Source organism: Rhipicephalus microplus, chromosome 9, assembly GCF_043290135.1.
Source record: "Rhipicephalus microplus isolate Deutch F79 chromosome 9, USDA_Rmic, whole genome shotgun sequence".
Taxonomy (NCBI): domain Eukaryota; kingdom Metazoa; phylum Arthropoda; class Arachnida; order Ixodida; family Ixodidae; genus Rhipicephalus; species Rhipicephalus microplus.
Window position 1 is genome coordinate 75,567,093 of NC_134708.1, and position 19,668 is coordinate 75,586,760.

Here is a 19,668-nt window from a genome sequence, read left to right on the forward strand (position 1 = left end):
GCTATCTTTAGCATGCAAGTGTACTCGCCGTTCACGCCCCTTTCTCTCCTCTACACAGTGTACTGCAGTGCAATCCAGGACAACATAAACAGTCTCCTGTACAACGGCCTCATCGAGGAGCTCGTGGATGTCCTAGAGTTGAAGGATCCCAATCTCATAGTGAGTGCTGTTCTTGCAGTCAGCTGCACCCTGGGAAGCAATTAAGAGGTTATGCTTGGTTAGTTGTGGGGATTGTAAATGGTTTTGTTTCTTGGTCCAGAGCGCTGAATTTTTTATTATGCAATGATGTGAAGGTTGATTTTCACCAGGATATGGAAGGGACGATGAACAGATTAAGGGGGAGATGGCGTTGAAAAAAAACTTTTTTGTTTGTTGACCTAGAGCAATGAAATTTGGCATGCATTCTCATAAGTGTCTTGAACAGGGAAATATGCAGTTTCATCATGATACCTTGAGTAGTTCTCAAGTTACATCATGCTACGTGGTTCGACTTATATGGTCTGCTCGTGGAAAGCCTAGTGCTGTAAGAAAACATGCCAGGAAGCTGTAAATGGTGTTGATCTTCACTCAAAAGAAGACTATTGGGTATCCGTGCTTGTAGACCGCCCGCCCGCTCGTAGTAACCTGATCGCGCATCCGCTTACTGCTCGTAACTAAAGCGTAGTTATATCTTAAGTGATTATCGAGCCGTGAACACGTCATGAAGTGGCAATTTTCGAGAGCCATGTCCTCGCGACGCACAAGCAGCAGACGACGATCTCCTGGAGCGAGCATCGGGCCAATGGCGAGGCGAGCTGAGGCAACATGGCGGCCACGGCCAATCAAGGGCCTCAAAACGACCTTCAGACATTTGCTTTCCGCTCGCTTGTTGTCAAAGCGAGGAGCCAGCTGAGGCGGGAAAGTTAAATACGGAGAAATGCTCTTTCCGATGAGCCCAAGAAGCTGGCTCCCGGCCCAAGCATAGCGAAGCTGTAATTTTTTGAAAATGGCCGTTTTCTCGCCATTTTCAGAAAAAGGTTTGCTACCTAGGTGGGTGAAACGAATTTTCCGAAGCACTTCTGCGCTGTTTTCAGTGTAGATATTTTGGAACCAGATAGAAAAAGGGTTCCAGAAACTGAAAACTTGAGTTTCAAAAAATAGATTTTTTTTTTCCATTTTTCGCGATCCCAAAGCCGCGTCCCCCCAGGCAACGGAGCTGTTCAGAAAAGGCCACAAAAAGTCTCGAAAAGGCGTAATGGATGAGCACACCTCTAATAGAGATGGTGGCAGTCACTTCATTGGCTCACAGCTGGCTTGTGAACTGTGTGAAATTTGTGAGAATGCCAAGATTTTTGCTCATTTGTGTCTCTTTGATGCCATGGTAATGCAGAACTCTGGCAGAACTTAGAGCGATGCCAAGATGGTTGTGCTTTGCTGTGAAAAATACGACATATGTCTCCACAAACCGTGCTGGTATTGCATGTCGTTGCGGTGCATTTTTGCCATCTGAGCTGGCGGAATAATATTTTTGGGCACTTGGAGCACTCCTTACGGGGGGACGCGACCTTTGAAAACCGTAAAATTGCGAAAAAGTATTTTTTGAAACCACATTTTCGGGTAGTATGTCTTATAAATTATCAGTTCTGTAAATATCAATGTTTAATTCATCACCAACGTACTTCAAATAAATTATATAACATGCTGCAGCAACTGGCAAGCGTCCAGTGAGCACTGAAAATACCACAACTTCATGCGTTTGCGATTTCCCAACCACGCGGCCCGGCGCGGCAATCTTAGTCTTGTTTTGCTCGGGAATTCTTGCTCTTTTTTTTTCACCACCCGCGGCAACAGCAGCGACGTGGCCTCGCGGGAATCGCCCATGATTGGGGGGCTCTCGAAGTTTTGAAGTCTCCCGTGGCTCAGATGCGAAACCGTGATTGGAGGAAGCGCCTGCCTCTCTCGGGAGTGGGTGATCATGCAGCTTTTATTGGCTACTGCGCGCGATGATGCATCTGTTCTCCCGACTCGCTGTCTGCTCCAGGGCTCCGGCGCTAGCCTTGCGAGTGGCGGTGTTCTCTTGGCGTGCGTTGTTTCCACGTTTGCTATAAATCCACTCTGTTCTCACGCGTGCTTTTCAATTTTTTACCGTCTTTACGAGATGATCTTTCGCAGTGTTCACGGGACGCTGATTGTTGTTCTGTCACTAACGATGGGCAGGGCAAATTTTAGGACTCTGCACGCATTCTGTTCAAGAAAGCGATTGATGAAGCTCGTACGCATGGTGAGGATCGTTCACGCGCCAACGCGGGGGCAACAGCCACATCGTTGCTGAGCAGCTTCTCTTTCATCTCAAGACCATGGCTGCATTGATGATTACCGCGACATTGAGAATCTGTGCAACGCTCCGTCGTCGCAAGTGAGGCTGGTGTTGGTGTTTCGTGCTCAAGTGCGCCTGGCGTGTAGCGCTCGCTAAGTGCAATGATTACGGCCCCGAATAGTGCGACTGCATCGTCAACTGCGCATTTGCCAACACGTTTTTGGACACGCGACCAGTTAGACACGAAGGGTATCGAACATGTTGCTGTGCAACCAAAGCTCAGCGCAATGTCGGCAACTGACAGCGCTACGCCATCAATTAACGAGCAGCGGAGAAAGACCCTTTCCGTGTGAAGAAGGCTCAAAAATAGCTGCAACACAAGCAGGAAAAGCGGAAAAAGAAAAAAAAAAGTCCTAAAGAACATTTCTAGCTACTTTGCAGGGTCACTTTTCACCAAAATATGTGCTCGAAACTTTCGAAGTCCGTTTTCTCAAAGTGACTTTTTTGGCAAGTGAGGCTGTTTAGTCGGGGGATATCTCTGCAACCGCTCATCTTAATTCTATCAGATTTTCTTATAATGTACCCTAATAAATAGCCCATACACTGACAGAGCCGTTTTTTAAATTTATTGTGTCTGTAATTTGTGATAATCAAAATTTTATTGATAAATGCTCAATGGCAAACACCAAATTCTGTGCTCTGCTAAAAAAATTTCTGCAGGGAAATTAAAAAAAGAGCTCTGTCCTACTGTAAAGCACCCATCCAGGAACCATCACAGCGAATTTAACTGTGCTAGCAAATTTTATTAAATTCAGCAGAGCCTGACAAAGAAACCTATTTGGACTATCCTGAAAAATGGCTGTAACTTTGGAAGCAGTGATACTGAATGCATGAAATTTTGTGGTTATCAGAATGGCTGTATTATTAGCCTACCCTGACAATTTCATTGGGGTATCTCAACAAACAAAAATGTTGCCCTTCCATGGTAGCCTCCCTCATTAATTTCAATTGTATTGATATAGTGGGTATAACACATTGCATATGCTGAGACAGCTGTTTTTCCTGGGACAATTTTTTTAGACATTATTCGCTATTTGGCTGCCATGTCATCTATTGACGAGCATGGAGGCTTGTGTGAGCTTGTATGGCATACCGGAATAAATTCACTGCACCAAAAAACGGGTTGAATGAAAAAAGGACAGGGCACCAGGAGTGCTGTCCCTGTCTGTCCTTGTTTTTGGCGGTGTGAATTCATTCCGTAGTGTCTTCGGTCTATACTTGTCTGTTTACACTCAAACCTCATTATAACAAAGTTGCATCTTTCATATAAATTTGTCATATCCGAAAATTTGCTGTAATGGTTTATTCGTAACACTATTTCTATTGCAAGGTTATTTTCATTTACTTTGTTATAACCAATATTTCGATATATCTGGGTTCGTTTATAGTTGTGGATATAAAGAAATTGATCAATTCCCAGAAAAATTTGTTATAAAGAGGATTTTGTTATACGGAGGTGCGGTACGAAAATTCGGAAAATAAACGCGCAAATTAAGTAAAAGGGGGAGTGAAGGCAGAGCTAACTCTAAAACACTTGTTTTACATTAAAAAAAGTGCGATATTATTGTGACACCAATTATATAGACACTATCGGCGGGCTCTCACCACCGCGCGTGCGCTCGCGGAGGCGAGAATAGCGGCAACGCCGATTCGTGGGGTTTAGGCACGCCTGCCCGCTTCGCGCTCAGCCGCGCAGCGTTCGCTTTCGCCTGGTGCGTCCTGCGCGCCGCCGCTGCTTCACTCTTCGTCAAGTCGGCGGCGGGGCAGCCGCAGAAGATACATGCTTGTACCAAAATGCAAAAAATGTGGAGCGAAATTCCTAGCTTGTCCGTGGGGAAAATTCAATATATCAAGGTTGTCTCCCGCTGTTACTTTGTTATATAGAGGTCGCAAATACATGTGCTTCTATGGATCAACGGTGGGAATAGAAAAACTGTTATATCGAGGAATTCGTTATATGGAGGTTCGTTATCAGCAATTTAACTGTATCGAGGTTTCAGTGTACTATATCCACAGCACAGATGTTTTCAAGCTCTCCAGATTTTTCATAGGTTTGTCATAGCTCTTGCTACAGGCTGCAGGTGCGATTTCATTTTGAACAACATTGACATTCGTTTGGCGATGAAAGGCGCATAATGGAACCGGGTGGTTCATCAGTTTCTCCTGTCTCGTCAGTTCCTCTCTGTCCCCATCCGCCCTAAGGATGGTGTTACGAAACATTTATTCTCAAGTTTGATGTGCAACATGTTCACAAAAGTGTTCACAATACAAACAGATTGCTCACAATAACCTTTCTTTTTCCTAGGAAATCAAGGCCGCTTCTCTACGAACACTGACCTCTATCATTCACCTAGACCGCAATCCAAAGTAAGCTCTTGTCATTTTTTTTCAGCATGCCATGTGTTTTGCATGCTTCACCGTCGGTTTGGTTATGCTCGCCCCGATATTTATTTGCCTGGTGTGATGACTTGAGTTCTCTCGTTTCTTTCTTTCCCTTGTTTGTCTTGTTTTTCTTCTTTCTCTCCTGCTGGCTTGTCCAGCATAGATTTGAAGACCTGCTTCAGGTTGGTTTGCTGGCATGCTTTCTTTCTGTCCTTTGATCTGTGTTGTTCCTTTCCTGCCTGATGCATTGCTGTGGCAGTTGCCTAACTACACACTGTATGATGAAGCCCCATTAGACGATGAAATACCTTGGTTACATGTGATGTAGGCTTGTGCGAATAGTAAATTTCAGGTTTGAAGTGTATAACTATTTTGGTCAAATATTTTTGAGTCAAATTCGAGTAGTATAATATATCGCATATTATAAAGAAAACGGGGCATACTGTTTGTCATGACGAAAGCAACCTGCGCAATATTTTTTTAAAAATTGAAACAAGGCCTGTGCAAATGCCCTCTTTTTACATGAAAGGAAGGGGAAACAACTTGAAATTGTAGCAGGATTTGACTTTCAGGAGAATGCTAGTGATAGCCTGTAAAATATGTTGCATTTTAAAGTTTGCTATAGTTGGAGCAGATAAGTCAATATAACAACGTTCAAAGTGAAGAAATGAATCGATGTGAGGGTAATATCTTCATTTAATTTTGAAGTGGGGTTTTGTGGCAGTGCGGACATCTTCTAAGTACACACTCTAACAAAAGAGTGAGTAAAAAGGGTGTCATTTTGTCCCACAACAATAATCGTCATCTATATTGCGCTCATTCCTTGCGCTATCGCCTCGCGCCCGGTACATTCCGGTCACAATCGACATGCCCATTATCAGGGTTACATTGCATTCTCGATAGGAAAGTGGCCAGCGTCGAGTTTTCAAGAAAGGAAGCGCACGCAAGCCTGATGACGATTATTGTTGTGGGACAAAAAGACACCCTTTTTACTCAATATTTTTTTAGTGTGCAGTAAAGCTTTGTTAAATTGAAGTCACTGAGACCGTGAGAAATCTTTGAGTTAGGCGGGTTTTTTAATTAATGGAACATACAAAAAGTGGGATGCAAAGGACTTGAAATTATTCGAAGTATAATCAGGGCTGGTTGTTTGCTGTTCCGGCTAGTTTGCAGCTCGAAGGGTTAATTTTTCAAGCAATACCAGTCCACGATTTTTCTGCAAACAAGAAGGAATGCCGAGCCTCACTGCTGCCAGCGAAAAAAAAAAAAAAAAACTAAACTGAAATGCACGCCTGCGACAAACAAGACATCTCCACTGCAGCACAGTAGTGACACGCCCGCAGCATGTCGCATGCTTCTCGCTTCCGCCTATTCTTTCTAGTAAAATGAAGAATTTAATAATGGACAGTGTGACGACATTTGCTATGCGTTTTGGCTAGAAAACATGATCATTGAAGCTTTTGAACCGAGTTTCCGAAGTAGGCGTTGCAGGCAAGAACTCGGCCAGCAGTGCAAGTGCGAAAATTGCTGGAGCAACCGGAACTTGGAGGTTTGCATACATAGTGAATTCACCCAGACTGTCCTTTAGTCCTTTATTATTTTTCTTTATATTCCCAGAAAGAATGGGTAAATCATGATGCACTGACGTTGCGAGAAGCATGCGACATGCTGCCTACGCGTCACCGCTGTGCTGCAGTGAAGCTCATCTTCTTTTCCGCAGGTGCACATTTCAGTTGATCACGCGACTGTTTTTTCTAAACGATTTTATTTTTTCGAGCTAGAAGTATCAAAGTTAGTGTACTTCAGCTGCCACTTATTAGTATTGACAGTATAGTACTTAGTGGCTCTTAGGGCTGTTGTTATTGTTAAATATAATGCAGTCTGTGAAAAGACCAATATTAACAGGGGCTTGTATAACATCTACTATATTAATACAATAAGAAATTATACAGGGCCAAGTACACTTTTTTGTTAGTCTAAAGTAGGTATATAAAGGGATCGGGGTAGGTGGGAGTGTTGTGTAAATGGCAAGGAGGGCCTAAGCATAATGTGGATTTTTTAATATTAATTTTTTTAACCTTTCAGTCACTTTTTGTTTATGTCATGGACACTGTGATGGTGGACACACTACTTCCGCATGCTTTTCTTCTGCTTTCCAGTCCTAAGATTGTTTTCAGTGCTTGTAATGTGCCTGCACATTGATGATGAATGGCAGATGAGTGGCAAGGTTTTTAGAGGTAGCGGTGGGGTGTTGAGGAGATTGAAGTTGAATGTCACTCTCAGCCTGTATTGTAAGAAAAATCTCATTATCGTGCAATGTTGAGTGAATAATTGACATGACAGAACACCGATTGAAGGCGAGCACATTGATCCGACAGTTTGCGTTGCCCATGATAAAGTGGCTGTACTGGCCACATTGACAGGGTTGTAAGCATTGCAAAGTGAAACCCCAGTAATTTGATGTTCTGTCCGGGTATGGGCTTTTTTTCTTTCCCGCTGCGTTGCATTGCACAAGCCTGCTTTATCTAGGAAATCTCACCATTCGTTTGTTGTTCTGTAGGTGCAGGTCATCAGTGATGGTACAAAAAAAAAGAGGCTAGTTTCAGCTTTATGCATGCGGCAAAGTTTTGGGACAGTCACTGCTGTTGCGGTGTTTTCAGGGCACTCTTTCGTGGTATGGTTGGCAAAGTGTGGCACACGTTAATGGGGCTTAGCTAGACCCTTGGTTTCACAGCACCCAAAAACTGGTCGGCCCAATGCGGTATGTATACAGACATTATTTGTTACCTTTTAACTTTAATCCAAACAATATTTGTGCTGTAACTGCTGTCAACCCATTCATATTGTACACATTACGTAGGCTTGCGAGCAATTGTAGGGGCCCATTTCCAGGCTTAATGCTGTAATTCGTGTTCTGTTGTGCAAATTCCTAAATACATATGTCACATTTATATTTTGATTTATAGCATCAAAAATTGTAATTTGAATGCTGTTATCTAAGCTACTGATATTTTTGGTGTTCCAGTGGAGCAGGTGTCTGCTTTGAGTTTTAGCTTTGAGTGTTCGGGTCGCCTGCAATGTTTGGTCAGGGCACACGATACTATGTGCCCGTGTGTGCTTGGAATGATTGGTGTGCCATATCTAAAGTATACAAAGGTGGTGAGGTGGCAATTGTCGTAGAAATGTGCAATGGTAAGCTTTTTTGCGGTAAGTCATGTAGTTACGATGAATGAATGACTCGGTCAGCCAATAAATAAATAATCAATCACTGTGTCAAACAAAAGCTGACACGTCTGTCCTGTGTTCTCCCTTTAGGCTCGGCGCCATTGTTGATGCAACTGGTGCCGCATCCTACCATGGCTTTCTGCCCGTGCTCGTCAGGAGTTGCATTCAGTCGCTCACGGGTGAGGGTACATTCCTTATCTGCGTGCCTGTGATCCCTTGTGAAGGTTTGTGAAGTCACGCGCTACCAGATAAGACATTGTCATCGTTAGTGGTTTAGGAATGCCTGCTTGAAAGGTCTTGAGAGTCATAATTGGAGCATTAAAGTTAAATCTGGAATTAGTGTCTGTGTGCACCGTTTTGATGGCAGTCATGTCATTAAAGAGAATCTAGAGTCGTGTAACAGAACCCTGATGTTATGGAACTGCTGTGCACAAGAGAATGGTGTAAATAAATGTTAATTTAATAAAGCTTTTGTTTGGTCTGTCTCTGTATTTGTATGCATACTACATTTAGCCCTGGGAACCTGTGCTGGTGTTGTACATGACAATTGTAGCTGTTTGAATCACTAGTAATGGGTGTGCACTGTACAGTGTCTGTTCACATTTGCCGTGAGTTTTGATAAAACCTCTAGACACCACGAAGTGAGTCTTTCTTCTAGTGCTTCTAATTCTTTTTTATTTCTCTTTGCAGAACCTGGTGCCGACCCATTCCCCTTGCCATTCGCCACAGCACTGTTTTCGTTTCTGTACCACTTGGCCAGCTATGAGAGTGGTGAGTGGGGGCTGACCATGCTTCGTTGACAAGCATTGCACATCCAGACTGTTGTAGTGAAGCTTTAGGTGGTCCCATCTGGGTAACTGACTTATGCAATGTGCTTTTGTGGGGTCTCAAGCTTGGTACGTTGTTTTTTAAAAGGCATTGGAATGAAACTGCTAAGTCTTGCCTATTAGGGGAAAAAAAACAATTTTCTCAATCTCATTTTTAGTTTCGGTAGCACTTTTTCTATCTAAATTCGAAATATCTTCACTGAAAACCACGCAGAAGTGCTGTTAAAGCTTGTGCCCACAGAGGTGGTGAAATTCATTGTGGAAATTAAAGAAAAGAATGCGTTTTTCAATAAATTATTGCTCTACAATGGCGCAACCAGGCACGGCAACCTTGGGCTCGTCAAATAGAGAATTTCTCTGTGTTCTAATTTCTTGACTCAGCTGGCCCTTTCCTTCAAAAACAAGTGCACAAAACGTGAATGTCTGAAGGTCGTTTCGAGGCCCTCGATTGGCTGGGATCGCCATGATGCTTTGGCACGCCACGCCATTCGTCCGATGGTTGCTCCGTGCGTGTGTTTTATCTGCAGCTTCCACATTGTGAGGTCACGGCTGTTGAAAATTTAACTGTTTAGTCGTGTTCGGACTATTTGTGTGTTTGCAGATCGATAATAATTATGCTTTAGCAGATACTCCCGGGAACTTGGTCATTAGACTACAGTAGCGCGATGAGCTCGTCCCGAACATCGCGAAGTGCTCCTCGGATCTGTATTGAGTTCACCCGTCAAACTCGGTTCCGGCCACCGGCATCTCCGAGTTGGTGATGAAGGCCACTGCGAGCATTGGGATCACCATTTGTACGAGCCGTTTAACATAGCTTACCTTGAAAGAGGCATAGCGGCCATGCTCGCCACAATCAAGCTAACAGCTCGGAGCCAAGGTTAGCCCTATCTGGCCTAACTCCTCTCATGGTGCCGTTGTTCATGGCGAATTCTAACTTTGCAGCCAAAAGAGCATCATGATAGCGGACATGTAAAAATGAACAAGTCACGCTATGCTTCCTCGCTAGCAACAAATCGCACTGTACAATGGGGCCTTGGAATCTCGAATCTGCATTTTCGCGTCGGCAGCGGACGCCACAGCCATGGAGCAATAAATGGCCACGCTCGTCGTGTAGCGATGGCTCGAAGCAGCGTGGCAATTTCGTGCCTCGGCACTCTAAAATGCGAAGTCAAGTACAAACCATGCTGATGTTTCGTTGCTGCAGCTAGGCATATTGCGCATCGCCGTCGAATGCTGCCACTCAGCATATCGGGTACCGACTTCCTGGACTCCACGGCTGAGCACTTGGCAGGGTACATAAGCATGCGGTGGTGATATAAGTGCATTTCAAGCCGTGCTTGGTATCGCAGCTAGCGTTTATAAATGTGTCGCCGACTACATTTTCGCGACCAGGTGAAGAATGAAGCGTGTCGGGGTGAGGGTGAGAAATGAACTTGTTTGGAAGAGGAGACGAATTTTTATCTGCCAAACTTTCATTATCTAAACTTCTCAGAAGTTCCTGTTTCACCAAAGTCTTGGCCATAAATGCCACAGCACGCTACATCTCGCGTGCTTACAGACTTGTAATGTGAAAGTAGTCATGAAACCTGGTAGGCTCACCCTTAAAAAAGCTGACAAAAATGACCTGCACAGAAAAATAAAAGAGGCGGTGCAGAAAAATCAGGAGAGTAAGAGCACGAGAAAGTCCCTGAAAGCAGACTAAATATTACAGCCCCAAAACGTTCTCATTTGTGTGTAGTGGCTATGCAACTTCAGTGCCAGTTTTCTCGAAAGCTTGCATTGACCTGACTGACCGATCCACTTGCCCAAAGCATAGCACAACTATGGCTCGATGGATTTTCACGAGGTCTGTTGCATTGTATTTTCCAGTGAATTCTCTATGCTATGATGTTCTATTCTTTTTAAATTACTAATTCATTTTTGCAGTTTAGCTGATTTGACAGGACGATGACAAATTAATTATATAAATGTAATGTAATACTCTGTGTAAAAAAAAAATTGGGGTGATTAAAATATTTTGCGATTGTCATTGCATGATCCATTCTTATGGCTAAATAATAAGAGCAACTGTTGGCTTTTAGCACGTTTCTTTTTTTCTGTCATGCCAAGTTCTTGGCAGTTTGGTACAGCTATGATGCAAGTAAACATTCGTAATGTCACAACTATTGGAAGTATTCTAATGAAACCTTGTAAATCATTCGGTGCACTCCGCCCCGCCACGGTGGTCTAGTGGCTAAGGTACTCGGCTGCTGACCCGCAGGTCGCGGGATCAACTCTTGGCTGTGGCGGCTGCATTTCCGATGGAGGCGGAAATGTTGTAGGCCCGTGTACTCAGATTTGGGTGCACGTTAAAGAACCCCAGGTGGTGAAAATTTCCGGAGCCCTCCACTACGGCGTCTCTCATAATCAAATAGTGGTTTTGGGACGTTAAACCCCACAAAATCAATCATTCTGTGCACTCCGATCCCCACCTCCCCCTTTAAAACCAGCGTCTGGTTCATTAGCTGTGGAGAAAGTAAAGTAGGTTGATAGAATGCGAAAAAAAAAAAAAGGCAGCTTAGAATTGTCCTTTCCACTAACTGACATCAGGCATGTCAAATGCAATTGACTTATTAGGTGCCTGTTGAAGTAACGCTGAACGACATGTAAGCCTTTGCCGTAAAGGAAGTTCGTCAGGCAGGAAACACTGAGAATAATGGACCTGTTCAGTGTTCTTCTGTTAGCCATTGGTGGTGCGATTTCAATGGTCCGGTTCGAGATAAGTCACTTAAACAGGCATTCCATAAATACATTCTAATGATACTGCAGTTCCAACATAGGCTGTATCGAGAACTTGTTTAGTGCAAGATTGGTCTAAACACAAGAAAATCCGAGTTATAATACAGTGGGAGTGGAACTAGCATGCCAAGCTCGTTTGTAAAGCATGCCGTCGGCTGGCATGGTTTTAGCTGTGTTAGTTGCACAAGGCTTGACAGACTCTTGCCTGTGATTGTGCAGGTGGGGAAGCGCTGGTGTCCTGTGGGATGGTGGAATCTCTCCTGAAGGTGATTGGCTGGCACGGCACCGAGCCGGAGCACATCACGGTGAGATTTTATTATTTTTTTTTTCATCTTGCTTTCAGAAAGATGGACTGTAAGGCGCTTTCATTTAATCAAGAGAACTACCAGAGTGATTTCAAAGTGTGATGCTATGTTACCGTAATGATCGAAAGCACTTCACTCGTAGTTGGGGTGGTGATGTGATAGCTTGAGTCGTGGTGCTGAATGCATGCGTGGTCATGAGCACATCTGTACGTAATTGATTGTTCCACTGCCTGTGTCTTATGCAACATAATGCCTGCTCATTGTGTAAAGTAGACGTGTGGTATGGGTGAGCGTGCACTGTTAGCGCCACCTGTGCTGTTTCCTTCTCTCCAGTGCGTTTCTTCCATAACTTGTGTGTTGGGTGAAGTGAAGTTGATAAATGTTACCATGACGTTTATATTCTTCATTCTTTACGTGAGGTTTATATCCTCGCATCATAGATTCCGTGATGCATTCTTTCAGTTCATGCGATGCATTTGAGTGCCTTTTGAGTGGCTATATATGTGATGACACATTGTTTTTTCTGTCATTGCAGTTTGTAACTCGCGCAGTACGTGTGATAGACCTCATCACAGGACTGGACATGCAGACCTTTCAGGCTCACGGTGGCCTCAACAGCTTCATTCGACGACTTGAGGTACGTTGGCCTGGTCAAGGCACGTCGGCTGGCAGGTACAAGGCTTGGCCAAGCTTGTCAATAATGGTGCACAGAAACTATAAAGGGAAAGATAGTTTTGCTTGTACTGGTAAAATTAAGTCACCTTTCCAACCCTTCCAAATTAACAGAAATGCCACTGTTGCCACACAGAGGCCTTTGGTAAACAAGAAAATGTTCGAGAAGTGACTGGTGGTGGCACTTCCCTGAAGTTCTTGCATTGTCTTGCCATGGTGTCGTATAATTCAGTGGCATCTGCTAGGGCCTGTATAATCTTTTCTCAGTGAGAATTCATCTCATTGTGTACTAATGGACCCAGAGAATCAACTTAGGCAAGTTTTGGAAAATTTCATCGGGCTGATATGGCTATAATTTGAGAAGGTACCTTGAATTTCGAGACGTCATAGTTTTGTAGTGGTACAGGGTTTCGGTGCAAGCAAACTAAACAAAGGTCAATATTTAAGTAATGTATCTTTCAAGTAAGGAGGAACCTTTGGTCACGAAGTTTTAAATGACAGTGGAGTTCCCAAGGAATGTGCGATTCTAAAATAATTTAGTGTGTAATTTTATTGTCCCTCTAATGTTGCTTTGTTGCGTTTACGTCATCGTAAATGTTTTGGTGCCTACTACTTGGCTGTTTTAGATGTTGATCATTGTAGTTAGGTGCATTGAGTCTGGTGCAAACGTGTGGTTGTGCATGAACTTTGTTCCCTTCACACATCTCTGAATCTTCCCAACGTGTATGTACAGTATAGACAGCTTATAATGCAAGTCGCCGGAGTCTCGAATATCCGCACTATAAGCGGTACCCACTATAGCCAGAACCTTTTTTTTAAGGGCCGCACTTGCAAAAAACGTGTTGAGCAAGTAGCCTCGCGTGTCTAAGAATCGAAGCATACGATGTGTGGTGCTTACAACCATTCAAATTTCCTAATGTTAAGTTCAAGGACCCTGTTTCCAACGAGATGAAAGCAAAAAGGGAGGATGAGGGTTTAACAAAACGAAGCGTCGTTGCGGAATTCTCCGACTATACCTCGGACGGCTTTGATTATGCGCATTACACAGAAACTATGTGAAAATCACATTTGAAACATTGAATCACTTGCACAATTTCATGTGCTGAAAGGCCCCAATTGTTTGATTTCACGGGCATGCACCTGATTTGAAGGCGTCGCAATCGAATCGCGAACCAACATTTGAGCTCTACAGGTGCCACCTTCGTTTTCATTAACGATTTGTATCCCTTCCTGTCAAGTGCAGCCAGTGCAAAGAGTTTTTATGCCTGCGACCACTACTGAAGTGCAACCAACACCGATCATGCCTAGCTTGCTGTTTGGTATGTTCTCGCGTAACGTTTGTCCAAGACATGAAGACCTAGCTTTGAAAAGAGCGCACTCAAGCATAGAACTATGAACAGCATGCGTGAAACGAAGTTTGCGTTCGATACCGGGAGGTAGACAACGACAAAAACGTGCCAAGCTTACATGAAAGCAAAGGTGCAAGCTCGCATCATAAAGTCGTAAAAAATTTTAAATTTACGGCGAAGTAGCAAATGCGATATTTGTAGCAAGCTGGAAAACCATGAAGGTTTTCCCAACAGGGAGCTGTTAAGCTCAGTTGATAAAGACGGGATCGCACGTGTCATGTTGAGCCGCGTGCGGCCGTAGCCACGCTAGCTACGCAAGCACTCTGTAGCAGTGTTGGCGCTGGTGCAAAGGCCTATTTGTCGCCGAGGCAATTGCTTTCCTCTCTCGGCGAGTCCTCGAGTGTGCAGTTTTTTTTTGTTTTCCATCCGCCCTTCGTTCGTCAATTCCGTTTCCCCCCCTCCTCCATAACGATTGATTTGTGGGGTTTAACGTCCCAAAACCACCATATGATTATGAGAGACGCCGTAGTGGAGGGCTCCGGAAATTTTGACCACCTGGGGTTCTTTAACGTGCACCCAAATCTGAGCACACGGGCCTCGACATTTCCGCCTCCATCGGAAATGCAGCCGCCGCAGCCGGGATATGAACCCGCGACCTGCGGGTCAGCAGCCGAGTACCTTAGCCACTAGACCACCGCGACGGGGCGCCTCCATAACGAGCTTGTTGCTTGCTCCCCAGCAGCGCACCCAGCGCGTCTCCTTCTAAACGCGCACTCGCTACCGCGTCTGTCACAAGGATTTTCCAGCAACTGCATTATAACCATTATTTCATCTTGGGGGGACTGCACAATAAGCTGTATGCATATATATGGGACTTTATGAGAGGGTGAACGGCAGCCCAAAAAAACCGCATTGTAATCCGTTCTTCACTATAAACGGTTACGTTGTAAGTGGTCTATACTGTATATGCAGCTCGAAGTGGAGCATTGTAGGAAAGAGCAGCCATTTGCCATCCGGCCACGACACAGGGAGCCCTCGGTTGCTTCGACTGACGAAAATGTTGCCCAGGACCCAACTCCAATGGAAGTGGATCAGTCGCCAAGGAGTGAGTCACTAGCGTGAGTGAACTTAGTTTTTTCTTGTGGGTTGAAGTGAGCAGTACTCAAATGAAAAGACATGACAAAGCTTGGCCCATCTGGTGCAGTTTCTCTGTGAAAGTTACTGCCAACAAGCGAATAGCTTCTGCTGTACATTGCCGAATAACGACGTTTCAGCATGGCATTGATGCGCTCCAACTGTGCGAGCAGTGCAGTGGGTTGTTGCATAGTTGGTTTAATTGCGTAGTGCTTTCAGAAACCGGTAGCGCCCCTGCTTCATGTGTTGTAATGGCAGGGCATGCGATTTCAAAGTAAATCTGCAGGAATCTTGAATGGACATGGCAGATAATTGTATAACAATACCCATTAGCTTGTGAAATGAGAGAGTGCGGTGTAAGTGGCGAGGAAGACCGACTTAGAAGTGTGAATAGCACGCTCGCTGTTTGTTGCGGTATTCTGTGTAGCAAGCAATCAGAGTTTCGGACTCCACTGGGTGTCCTTGCATAAGCAAAAAGAATTGTTGAAGCAAGGGAAGCCTGAGAAAAGAAGTGTGAAGCTTGCATGAGCGAGCACGGTATCCTACGAAACAGTGTCTCATGAAAAAAAAAAATGTGACAGCAACATGGGAGTCTATTGATACATCTTTGAAGCATTGAGCCTTGATTCCACGGATGCACGCATATTTTAGTTGGCTGATTTTGTACTATTTGAGCATTATGGTGACCCCGCTCCTAACCGCAGCGGACGATCACCGCGGGTTCACGCTTAGCGAGCCACAGGGCCGCTACTCCGTTCACTCGCGTGTAGCGCACCGCTCCGCGCGCGCTCAACTGATAAGGCGTTTAGCGCGGCGCGGCAAATAGACAGTGTTCTAATGTAACAGTACACAACACTTTATTGCCTCTGGCGGCACCCCGAACAACAGTACAACGTCCGCTCCCGGGACGCGGGTAGCAAAGGCACCCGCACGCGGACGTTCACAATAAGGGGAAAACCGCGAGCACGTCGCAGCTGGCAATGGCGAGCTTTGACACGCCGGTCGGGAAAAGGTCCCTCGCGGCTATGCTGCGCACTCTCACGATGGCCACTGGGCCTGGTCGCGAGTGTTAGGGCAAACCTCGTACGCGCTGGGCCTACGGCAAGTGCGGCTCGTTGTGGTACGACCACTTCAAGCACTAGGCACCGCTGTGGGCTTAGCGTACGCTACCGAAGCTAGCACTCAAGTAAACACGCCTGCCGAGGTGCCCAAGGCCACCCCAGGCAGGCTGCAGTCCGGCGATTCCCAAAGGGGACGCGGACGAAGGAAAACACGTGCTTACCCGGCGCCGACCAACGGAGAAGAGCCCGCTCCCTCGGCGCGCGCAGTGGCGCGCGCCGTGCCCGCACGTGGCGCCATCTATCGCCACGTGGTGTTAACAGAGCAGGAAAGCGAAAGGGTGTGGCCGTGTGGCGGAATGCCCGCGAAATGGTCGCAGGCGCGCCTCAGATCCCCACATCCTCCTCTCCTTAATTCACCCTATATACCGGTCTGCAAAGGCAGCCGGTCGTCGCCCATGCATGCAAAGGCGTCATGCAATGGGCAACAGCTAGCCTCAGCCTCGCTCTGCAACTGCTGCTGAAGAAAAAAAAATAAACAACACAAGAATACACTTGACAAATACAAGGGCTCCGCGGAAGAGGGGTAACGGGAGTTCATGATGCTCACGCAAGAGCGCGTTCACGGCTCGGAGGGGCAGCGTCACGTAATGTCTGACTTGGGTGATTGCGTGGATGCGAGAGTTCAAGGGGAGGGTCCTGGTTGAGGCCTTCATGCGAGGAACGGGCTCACCTTCGTCTCGTCGATGTTGACGACAGCCCTGCGAGTCCGACGAACGCCGCCTCGGTGGAGGTTCGGATGGACCTCGCTACGACAGCCGGCCCTTCTGCTGGAATAATGGTCGCCAAATATACTGGCTTCGGCGTCGGTCGAGTTGTGCAGAGCGTCTGCGACAGATGGCCTCGTGCAGGTCTCCGAACACCTCCAGAGTCCAAAGTGGTGTAGGGGTCGGTGACTTCCTAAGTTGTCGCCACACGCACACACGCACACACACCTCCGATGGTCGGGTCTCTCCAAACGCGCACCGCAAGGGAAGCGCAGAGTGTCATTTGTCCCTCTCCCCACGCTAAAGCACCAATTCAAATCCCCTCCTCCAGCGAGAAGAAAAAAAAGAAAACACTGAAAAACATCAAGTAAACAACAACACTCAAATGACAATCAGCAGCAGTAACTGGGCGGAACAGACTTCTTTGCAAGCACTGGCTGTAAAGAAGTTAGCTAACTGAGGCTAGAAAGTTGAAATGAGGGCCTTCGGTTGCGGAAATAAGCCCGCCGTCCGGCGCGAAATCACTAAGGTGACCGCTTCCTCAGATTATACCGGTGCGTGGTCCGAATGCGGTCCGCTGCGCCGGGTGTGCGCCGTTGCTTGCGCGAAGAGCCACTGGGCGCTGGCACAGGCTCGTCAGACCTCGACGCAAAGGCTTTCAGGTCTGCGATATGGGCACGGCTGAGTTTTCCCGAAAGCGGGTCTTTCAGCAAGTACGCGAGTGGAGTCCAAGCTTTTTCCACTCGGTACGGACCAAGCCACTTTGGAGCGAGCGAAGTTGAGAAACCCTTGCTCGCGTCGCTAAGGGCGTGGTTGCGCTTCAGGACGAGGTCACCCACCTTAAATGAAAGGTGGCGACGTTTTCGGTCGTACTGGGCCTTTTGCTCGGCCCTGGCCGATGCCAAACTTTGCCTCGCTCTACTGAGAGCTCGACAAAGCCTGTCCCGAAGTGTGGAAGCGTAAGCAGAACAGTCTGCCGGTTCTTCCTCGTCTCCGAGCTGGCATCGCATGACACTGGTCACCGGATTTGCCAACTCCCTTCCGAAATTAAGGAAGGCGGGAGAGAAACCAGTAGAGCGACTCTCGGAGATTCGGATTGCAAACGCGAGTTCACTCAAATGGTCTGCCCAGTCCCTTTGACTTTCGGCAAAGGCCGCCAACATCGGTTTGAGCGTACGATTGGTTCGCTCCGTCAAATTGGACTGGGGATGGTAGGGCGAAGTGGTGCAGTGATCTATTCCTAGGGAACGGCACGTATTACCAAACACCCGAGCGGTGAAATACGACGCATTGTCCGTGATCAATCTTTTCGGAAAGCCGAACCGACAAAACACTTCCTGTAGCCTCTCTAGCACCGCTCGCGCTGTCACTTTCCGCAGCGGAAACAGCTCCACCCATTTGGAAAAATGATCAACAACTACCATCAGATGTATGAACCCCTGCTTACTCCTGGGGAACGGCCCCATTAGATCGCAGGTGGCTACTTGCCACGGACGCTCACTGACAATCGGTTTCATCAAGCCGGGCGGCTTGCCACCCCTTGATTTCACCGTTTGACAGACGTGGCAGGAACGGCAATAGCGAAAAATGTCACGCTTCATGCCAAGCCAAGTCACAACCTTGCTCAGTTTCGCAAAAACTTTAGAGCCACTCAGGTGACCGGCAATGGGCTCGTCGTGAGAGGCTCGCAACAGTGCGCCTCTCAGACTTTTGGGCACAACCACCTTAAACGGGTCCACTGACTCCTCATCGGTGGCTATGTACTTCAGCAGGAGTCCATCATGGTCCAGCAAGTATGTATCCGCGGGGGACCCAGCGACACACGCCGGTTCCCGTCCCCCTGCGCCCGCCGCACTACCAGCAGCGTCTCGGCGCTCCGTCTCCCTGAGACCGTCGCTCAACTCGCGACAAAACGGATCATCTTGCTGGGCCTTCAGTAACTCTTGTCTGCTGAAAGCGATTCCCATTCTCCCAAAGGGGAGCTTGGTATCGTTCCCACTCAGGACTGCAGCCATCGCCTCCGCTCGCATTGGCGTCACGGGTTCGCTTCCCTTTCGCTCCCCCTCTCGCCCGCTTCGCGGCGCGCTGCTTGCCTGGCCCGTGGAAAGGGTTTGCTTGTCGCCGCACTCACCCTTTTCTCCACTCGGCGGCTCCGCCGCCGTTTCGCCCGCGCCGCTTGCTTGCGCAAAGGCACCGCTAGCGGTTGTCGCACCGGGATCCAGGCTCCTGGTCGACAGTGGGGCACGAGATAGCGCGTCAGCTACCACGTTAGTGCTCCCCTTCCGATACTGCACTGAAAAGTCATAATGCTGTATTAGGAGAGCCCAGCGCGCTAGCCTGCCTGCAGGCTCACGGAGCCGCATCAGCCAGCTAAGCGCGCTGTGATCTGTTTGCACCACAAATTTCGTCCCATCCAGGTAGACATCAAACTTCCGCAGTGCAAACACGATGGCGAGACACTCCCTCTCGGTCACGGAATAATTCCTTTCCGCGGGTATCAACGAGCGGCTGGCAAAGGCCAGCGGCTGCAACACACCATCGTATTCCTGTAGGAGAACTGCTCCTAATCCCAGATCGCTTGCGTCAGTCTGGACAACAAACGGTCTGGTCAGGTCGGGGAGCTTGAGCTGCGCTGTCTCCGCAATGGCGCTAGACAGACGGCAAAACGCCTCTTGCTGCTCAGGTCCCCATCGCCACTCAGCTGACTTACCCAGGAGCTTGGTCAAGGGCGCCTGCACTCGGGCACAGGACGGAATGAACGACCGGTAAAAATTGGCCATTCCGAGAAAGCGGCGCAGGCCGCGTACGTCCTTGG

The 19,668-nt window shown here is 47.1% G+C and overlaps 1 protein-coding gene across 8 annotated transcripts in view; it reads left to right on the plus strand.

Annotated features, from left to right (window-relative positions):
* Window positions 1-19,668, plus strand: part of HUWE1 (HECT, UBA and WWE domain containing E3 ubiquitin protein ligase 1) — a 207,744-nt gene that overhangs the window by 12,960 nt on the left and 175,116 nt on the right. For all 8 annotated transcript variants that reach the window (XM_075873864.1, XM_075873865.1, XM_075873870.1 and 5 more), the window contains exons 10-16: window positions 59-159; window positions 4,662-4,723; window positions 8,054-8,142; window positions 8,654-8,734; window positions 11,788-11,873; window positions 12,409-12,510; window positions 14,867-15,012. In XM_075873864.1, coding sequence (XP_075729979.1) covers window positions 59-159; window positions 4,662-4,723; window positions 8,054-8,142; window positions 8,654-8,734; window positions 11,788-11,873; window positions 12,409-12,510; window positions 14,867-15,012 — 667 coding nt within the window. The remainder of the gene's footprint in view (window positions 1-58; window positions 160-4,661; window positions 4,724-8,053; window positions 8,143-8,653; window positions 8,735-11,787; window positions 11,874-12,408; window positions 12,511-14,866; window positions 15,013-19,668) is intronic.